This window comes from Nyctibius grandis, chromosome 6 (genome assembly GCF_013368605.1).
Source record: "Nyctibius grandis isolate bNycGra1 chromosome 6, bNycGra1.pri, whole genome shotgun sequence".
NCBI classification, from domain to species: domain Eukaryota; kingdom Metazoa; phylum Chordata; class Aves; order Nyctibiiformes; family Nyctibiidae; genus Nyctibius; species Nyctibius grandis.
In genome coordinates this window covers 61,142,142-61,151,228 of record NC_090663.1, presented here as the reverse complement: position 1 = coordinate 61,151,228, position 9,087 = coordinate 61,142,142, and the positions used below count along the sequence as shown (strand labels likewise).

At 34.8% G+C, this 9,087-nt stretch overlaps 1 protein-coding gene across 3 annotated transcripts in view; it reads right to left on the bottom strand.

Moving 5' to 3' along the window:
* Positions 1-1,361: 1,361 nt before the first annotated feature.
* Positions 1,362-9,087, bottom strand: part of AIMP1 (aminoacyl tRNA synthetase complex interacting multifunctional protein 1) — a 36,438-nt gene continuing 28,712 nt past the window's right edge. For all 3 annotated transcript variants that reach the window (XM_068403511.1, XM_068403509.1, XM_068403510.1), the window contains exons 6-7: positions 7,967-8,135; positions 1,362-1,616 (exon numbers count right to left, since the gene is read on the bottom strand). In XM_068403511.1, coding sequence (XP_068259612.1) covers positions 1,450-1,616; positions 7,967-8,135 — 336 coding nt within the window. In that variant the 3' untranslated portion in view covers positions 1,362-1,449. The remainder of the gene's footprint in view (positions 1,617-7,966; positions 8,136-9,087) is intronic.

Sequence of the window (9,087 nt, the reverse complement as noted above, 5' to 3'; positions counted from 1 at the left end):
CTTGATTCAGGATTAGTTAGAATGGAGATTGTGAACTTCAAGAATTTTGTTTAATAAGACATTATTGAATATGTAGTTTCCAAGGCAGATAAAACAGCTCCCATGTGCTTAACGCTATTTGGCACATTTAAAAGAACTAATGACTATTGCTTATTCCCAGATGCATGAAAAATTAACACAGTTTACACCCACTTACAAAACTCATTCAAGAAAGAAATCTGTTCAACTCTTCTTTTGTGCCTGTTCCTTTTAATTTTATATCATTGTAATTTTGTTTTCCTTCCCAGTTTACTGGATGAAGTTCAAAGCCAGCAAAATTCTGAGTGGCTAAGTTTTTTTTTATTTCAGTGGTTAAAAAAGCACTTACTGTTTCAGTGGTTAGACAGTAACCAGTTAATTAAATATTACATGCCAAAATAACTGAAGTATCTCTAAATAGTTCCTTAAAACATTTATTGTAAATCGATCTAAAATGGTTATTTTCAGATTATTAAAAGGCAGGAATCAAAAGAAGTAATTTGAAGCAATTACCATAGCAACCATGACTACTCAGTATTACATTCTTATGGGATAATTCTAATTGTAAAAACTGAAGAAGCTATTTCTGTTAAAACCAAAGCATCTTTTGTAGAAAATATCATTGCATAAAAATACATTAAAACAAAATTCGGCATTGGAAATGGATTTTTTTTTTTTTTGGTAATATTTGACTAGCTCTGGCAATCTATTTGCTATTCATTCTTTCTTAGTACTATCATTTAGAAGGAAATATCTAGGTTGACTAGATAAAGAACTATTTTAGCAAAGTGACAGCTTTGATCTTATTGACGTTATAACAGCTTAACTGTGGGACATGAAAGTATGTCCATTTGTATATCTAGTTTAATCTTCCCATTACAATTGTCTGCAGACTACTGAGACAACACAGCCAAGAACAAAGTTGCAGAGGCTTATAATATATCTGAAAACTGCTTGGAAGAAGAGGAGAAAAACTATTAAAAGGTGACTAGAAGAATGAAGACAATTGTGGTCTTCTCTGACCAACTGCTAGTCCTGAACTTCTTAAAGAGCAGTTAGCACACAAGGAACATGGCAGAAATTGTTCCTTATTGAGATGCTCTTTCTCCATAGATCCTTTAAACCTTTTAGCTGTCCAGAAAATATGCTTGCCTGCCTGTAGTTCTACCATAAACAAGTCTTGGCAATTAAGTCTTGAGCACTGAGTGGTTAATGACTATTGACAACACTTAACCTCAAGGACAGTAAGCATGGTGAATGAGTGAATTGTGAAAATGTTGGAGGTATAACAACATTCTGTACCTCTGGAAGAGACGTCAAACAAAACAGGTATCAGCCATGCATTTCAGAGGGGTAATATATTCATGTGTTTTATTTTGCTTGCATTACTTTCCATTTCAACATCTGAAAAAGCTTCTAATAACCATTTGTTTATTTAATTCCACTGTTTGCCATGGTCTCTGCCCTGCAGACTCCTTTCCCTTTCACTTCAAACGGAACTCCTTTGTACGTAGCTACACACTGGTCATTGGTATGAAGATCAGGTTGGATTTGCTCCCAAATCTTCTTCTTGGGATTAAGTTCCTTCTCAGGATCTCCTGTTTCAAAACAAAGAATAACCTAATAGCACACAACACAGAAGGCAGAGCAAGAGCTCTATGTATGCACACATCTGTGACAGCCCACATAGCATCACTGCACACACTTTTAAGGGGAAAAAAACCATTACCTGCGATTCTCAAAATGAAAACCTTAATTAGAATTAGGGTTTGTCTAGGAAATAACTCCAGAGCCTCTCTCAAAATGCTGATTTTTCAGGGAAAAAAACGTTATAAGTAACAGACCACAAATACTGTCACAAAAGGAAGAAATCAAACCATTGTTAGTTGTTGGTTTACAAAATTCATTAGAGACCAAAATGATTCCTAAGAATTAAGTAGATGTGGACCACAGAAATTCACTACTCACCAAGACACAGGTTTGTCAGCATCTTAGGTTTAGGAATTAATGGATTTTTATAAGCAATTCATATTGAGTGAATTTGGCAGGTGCCCTTACAGTTGAGAAATATTGAACTTAGACAAGAGCAGCCCAAAATCAGGATACTGACATATAATTTTAGCCCGAGTTTCAACACTGTTCTGCTACTTTTTCTACTATTTGATGACAAGCTCTGGTGCCTAAAATAACAGAAGCATTAGAGGTCACCTTGTATTTCAGCAATTATGGCCTCAGTCTCTATAAGTCTCAGTTCCCTGTTTCTATGTGTACACCATGCTAAGCTACTTATGCCCTAGAGATATTGACAGTCTAACTACATTAGCAAATCTCACTATTTAAGGATCTCTAATGACCACAAAATGTAGGCTGCTTCTACTGTTCCGAAATACTGTTAAATTACATAGAATAGTGAAGTATTTCAGAGTCATATTTTTCCTATTTTTAAATAGGCATGAAATGCAAAGTATAGGAACAAAACAACTAAGCTAAATAAGTGAAAACTCCAAGTATTGTTTTTACTATCATTCCAGCCTACCTTATTGTTTTTCCTCCTTCAAATGTTTTCAGTGGTTCAATCTACTCACATTCTCAATGCTTGCAAAATTAAGTTACTTCTGCCTGTAGATGTGCCTAACTTCTGTAGCTTCTATGTCTATAACTGTGTAAAAGAAGCAGACCAGGCCAGATTTCTCTGTTAAGCAGGCTAGCCTTGCCAGTGCAAGATTCAATAATGTAGTCCAGTTATTTCACAATCACAGTGCACTTAATATTTAAAAGAGAAATCAGTAATACCATTAATAAATTAAACTTTATAGCTAATTGCCCATTTTCACAAAAATAAAAATCCTGCTCAATGCACGAGTTCATGAACAAAGACAGACTTGGATTCAGACCAAAGTGAATGAATACAAACTAATAAAATCATTAAACAGAATGTTAAATGATTCATTGTACATTTCCTTCCCCCTCCTCAAATATAAAAAACAAGTGAATTTTTTCAATAAGAAAAAAAATTTACTTTTATTATAAAAAACACGCTTTGTATGTTAATAAGTTTCTTTGGAATCCTACATCAAGCTCCCTTGGGATCTGTGGTGAGCTCATATTAGATTAGCATAGGCACCGATTTTAAGTACTACAAGAGCTTTAGGCTCTTCATTTTCTTATGTCTTCTCCTCATTGCATTCCTTATTCCCAGAAAATATTCTTTAGAAGTGTTTCTATAAATAAAATAAATTTAAACTTGTAATGTTTAATGAGTTTCTCCACTGTCTACATAAAAAGAACCAAATAAGAGGTCTAAAATTTTGTTAAACATGCCATTCAGTCTAGCAGTTTAAATATTACAAAAGAAATTCTCATAATAAGCAAGAAACTGCTTCATTTTGTAACAGCTCAGTAACTACTGAAATAATATATCTTAGCACAAGAAGGGGCAATAATATGCAGTGATGTGTGTGACCTTACATAAAGTTAATACCACTTATTCCACTGTGGATTATAACTACGCAACTGAAGGAAAACATCAAAGCTTTGATTAAAGAAACCTGTTGTTAAAGACAGACACTGCACTCCAGTTTTAGCATTATTTTTTTGTTTGGTTTAAAGAGAGAGTTATTAACTAAATTGCCAGAGATTCTTAGAGCAGAATGATTATCTAATTATATAACTCAAATAACAAATTTGTGGTTCCTGTGGCATTTTTGCATTAAAAAAAATTGTCAAAGCATCAATTATACTCTTATTAGAAAGAAGATTTCACAGTTAGCTCCAAGAATTATTGCTCTCTTACGGCAATTACTGTGTAGGAGGCTATAGTATTTACAGACATGCAATGGAATAATTTTTCTATGGCTTATAAATCAGACCCTTTCCATTGAAGGCGGACAGAAATTTGATATAGTACTTAACAAAAAAAGGCCCAACAGATCTTGAAGATTCATGTATTGGAATATAAAACAGTGTTAAAGTTCCCCTAAGGGCAATGCCATCAAATAAACAAAAAAGAACACTCCTCCACACAACAGCATTCCTTATCAAATCACTCCTCTACAACACTCAAGATGGTTCTAGGAAAACTCTCAAGTTTCTGCAGAAAAAAGTTCAGTTGGTTTGAATCAAGATACCATTTGTTTACTTTGACTAAAATGACCAAGGAAAATTAGACTGTATCTCATGAATATTTTGTATGGTGGAGAGAGAAGGCTTAAAAATAACTTGATTCCAAGCTGCTTGATAGAGAGCTCTGTGTGTTTTAGAGTTGCTGCTGCTGCTTCTGTTGCTTCATAGGGTATCATACTTCAAACTAAAATAAGACCCAGCTGCCTTTTCTATTTTCATTTCAAGGACCCAAACTGAATATTTATGCTTAAAATTACCCTTTAAAAAAGAAATTATCAGAACATAAATGGTTACAATTAAGCACTGAATTTAAATGACATCTTACACAGCAAGGATTCTACCCTCCTGAAAACAGTACCAGTGAAGTGCCAGATTGCCTTTGAGGAGACAGCAGCTAAAAAGCACGTGAGATTTTAACACAAAAAAGGTGAGTAGAAGATACAGACATACAACCCTATTAAAAATCGAGAAACAGTTTTCCAGTCTCGCAGTGAGCTTCCCCTCCTCAGGAATAAAAGAAAAAAGAAAGAACAAAAAACAAACAGGTCTTTAAAAAGGGAAAAAGAAAAAAAAACACCCCACACCAGAAAAAAGAATCAGACAGGGGGTGGAGAGGGGAAGACAACAAACCACCAAAAGTTGTTAATCACTTGGACAAGAAGGTAAGTGGCAACAATCTTGGTCTCTAGCTAAAAGAAATTTAAAAAAACCCTAAAGCAAACTAAAACCTACCAATGAATAGTATTCGTATCTTAGTTTGCAAAGGCAATATGCAAAAGACGAGTACACAACAAATTAAGTTACAAAATCATTCTGACATCTGCTTCTGTAAGTCTCCATCCATCAATGCTTTTTTCCTTGCTTTTTCCTACTCACTTAAAGATAACAAAATCACAAGTCTTAAAATTCTTAAAATAAGTTTTATGTTAACCAGGAGATACATCACTCTACTTTGCACTATTAAGCATTAAGTGTATTTTCAAAGTCAATTATTAGCTTTAATCTTGTATCTACCAATTTTTCTGAGCAGCTACTTATGGAACAGCTGCCATGTTTCAGACTACAGTCTGTAGCCCTGGACATATATGTTTTCAAAGGGGTTGTAAAAGCCTTCATTTGGTACTTATCAGAGCTCCATCCTTTGGCTCCCTGTCAGAAGGAAACCGATATAAAGCGTACAAAGCTTTGTATCACAGGCTGCAAGTCGTAACTTTAGAACTAGTACAACTTTTACACCACCTTTAGCTTATTCTGTCTTTTAAGAACTAAAATATCAGAGTATCTGTATACCTTAACACCTGGAAATAATTTTTAGAAAATGTTTCTGTAACTGATTTGCTCTAGGAAAAGATTTTTGCAACTGTAACAAACTGGAGTCAAATAGTTTAATTATTTTGATAAAACTAACCTCATTAGTTGTGTGTAAGAATAGATATGCTGGCTAACAGAGAATAGCCCTACTACCAGCTCTCACAATATTTTCAAATGTCAGGTATACAAAGTTACTCGAGATGTAAGTTTGGAGTAAGGTTATTTCTTAGACAAAAACAAAGACCATCCACTCCTCAAAAAAGCCACATGCCCAGGCTGACTTGTATGTCATTTTGCAGGGCTTATGCACTAGAAGGGTTTATCTACAGCTTGATGCTCCTCTCTTGCACATCCATTTTCACAGCAACACAAAGAAATGAGTGTATCCTCGCATGTGACAGGGATCACACATCCAACATTTAATCTACCTTTACTCATGGATATGTGATAACTACAACAAGTTATGAGCGAATATTTTACAATTTAGCCAACGCAACTGCTGAAGCCTTTCAGTTTTCAGTACAGCTTACCAATTCTGCATCTCAACCAGCAAGCTCAGTATATTTTTAATACAGAAAACTAAAAATGAAAAAAACCTCAAGACTGATTTCCTTCTTAAACACAGTATTATTTTAAAATATTTTCAATCAGAGCATTAAATCACAGCAAGCTGAGCTTTCCTTGTTTCAAAAACACCTAGATAGACCATTGCTTCCTTTATCATATGCCTACGAAAATATATATTTTTTTAGAGCATCACAGTTTCAATCATGAGAAGTATAAAAATAGCTACATACATACATATATGTATATATTTATGAAAGGTATTTCATGCAAATACTTTTAAGCATAGAGTTTGCCAAGAGGTTCATAAATAAAAACACTGCTGTACAGCTAGAAATTGTCAGAGGTGCAACAGCTTAAAAAGGTTAATATGTTTCTATGTAGAAAACACAAAGCTACACTATTTTCTCACATGTGAAAGCCAACTTCTGAGCAACAAATTCATCCTGAAGATGAATACTTTGTTGACAAATGCACACACATATAACTTTACTCAATATGGGAAATACTGGGAGTTAGACCACTTTTTCTTAAGATAAAGCAATGCAGTGATTCTGACCAGAAGACCACTGTTCATCATGAACTCAGTGATCCACGTAACAGTTGACCTGAGTAGGTCTGTGCTTGTGCTGTTCTGCACAAATTCCTGGGGTGCAGGATAAACCTAGCCAGCTGATGGTACCAGAAAAGCCTGCAGGCAGCTCCCATGTGGTACCAGCGACTGAGTCACTTATGCGTCCTCACCTTTATGGAAAAGTGCAGCATCAAGTTCTCACGCGAACAATAGCTCAAAGGACCAAAACAGGGGAATCTCTTCTATGGACAGGGAGTGCACAGCATACTGCATGTGGAGCAGAAGCCTGTTTGATGCTGCACCAACTTGAGGTTCCCATCGTCTATGAGATGTAAGATTATTTATACCGTTCTCTCTTTTCAGCTTCAGCTCTAATAAATAGCGTTTTAAATGATACCTCACAGAGTCTGAGGGCCTTTCTTGCTGGAATCATAATGGACCAGCACCTCCTGATGAAAAACACTTAAAACCATGATAGAGATAGAATCACAGAACCATAGAATGGTTTGGGTTGGAAGGGACCTTAAAGATCATCTCGTTCCAACCCCACTGCCACAGGTAAAATAACAGTGCTAACAAAGACAGCAACAGGAGAAGCTGAATCTTTCAGCCTCTGAAAATAACGAACTGGCATTTGGGTAGGACGGAAGCATTCACCAACACATTATATCTGTGATGCTTATTTGAGTGCCCAATATGCAGGGTCAGAAACCAATCATTTTCATAGATGAGTGGGAGGTGGACGAAGTGGGAAAATGGAAGAAAATCATCTTTGAGAAGGTTTAAATTTGATTTTTTTTCTTATTTATAGTGTGAAAAAAACCCCAGATTTATTCATTTAATTAAGTGGGAAGAAGTCCAATGTCTGTCTTTGGAGATCCAAAAAGTCATTTCCTCCCAGACAAGCAAAGAAAAAAACCCTAGTGTTTTGAATATTACAGGTTCCTCTCATAAACAGGAGATTTCCACCCCCTCAAAAAACAAAACAAAAACAAAACAAAAAAAAACACTGGGAAAGCTGCTTTACATTTGCTTATCGTAACTTGCAAAGTGCAAATACATTTGTCCATACATTTCAAAAGCAGAAGTACTTATTGAGACTTTAAAAAGTAGGTAATTTTTTATATTGAAGTACTACGCAATGTTTTCAAGTTACAGTTATTTCCCTGTATTTTCCAGCTTTTGGAAGGTGGTTAAGTATTTTCAATCCTTTATTTACACAATCTTAGCATGCTAATAATAAAAAAGTTTGAATATAACTAATTCAGAAAATTTCAACAAAAAATGCAACCAACTTTGAAATACTGTTTTATCTGCTTCAACACTGAGTTCACCTTGACATACCTATTTCCTCTAATTTCCTAAATACCTACTTACCAGCAAAACCTTCAAAAGTTATTCTGTCCCCAGGTACTGCCCCAGGTGGGGGAGCCAGAATTTCCACTTTTTCTGGGGAGCTGGCACACATCACCATTGCTTGAGATACTACTCCTCTCATCTTTGCAGGCTTCAAGTTACAGAGTAGTACTGCCATCCGATTCTGCATCTTGGGGGAAGAAAACAGAAGGATGTGAGTACTTAAATGCCACATGCTTTTGGGGGCTCTTAACTATTTCATTATAACAAAAGAATTACAATGAAGAGACCTTAACATGGATGAGAGAAGCATACAGCAACAGATGCACAATTTTAATGCCTGCACACCAGTAACAAATAAAATTTAAACCACTTAAGAGTTGACCAGTGAATAATGGAGTAAATGCTGAATTGCGAGACGCTTATCATGTACACAAACTGTGTACTGGAAGTATACAGGTGTTTTAGGTAATTAGCTCACTTGAATCTTAAAATTTATCTTATTTAACCCAAATACTTTGGTTTTTTTTTTTTAGCCAGTGAAAATGGCTGTATATACTGTGCCCTGAACTTTGTTAGAGCAAAACTGCAAAACTAGGGGTTCCTGCTTTGTTGTATTATTTTAATTAAAATTATAATAGTAAACCAGAGAAAACATACTTTGTTAGGGAAAATTGCCATACTTTAGCCTAGAAAACAAAACACACTTTCAAACTGAATAAAAATTAAACTCAGAACATTCTTAACAGACAGACAAAAAGTAAGGAAGCCTTTTAATCCCTAGACTCCTAGTGCACACAACTATATCTCTCCATATTTCTGGATTTCATTCTTTATGCATTACAATATAAACTTTAAACAAAACTGCAGGATTAATATGTAAATAAAACTCATATGATCAAGTATTCTGAATACTGCATATTTTCCAAGTAGAACATTTTAAAAAGCAAGAATATAAGTCTCCAAAATGAAGGAGTTATAATGAAAAGTTTATCAACATTTCAAACATATTATCCCATCACTTTTACTAGGAAGTATCTTCAAATGCTTTTGAAAAACTGCTCTAAGACATGTGCACTGATTTCACAAGTAAATGGTAAGAAAATCCACAAAGTTAAATAAATATTTTTATAAAACAAAAA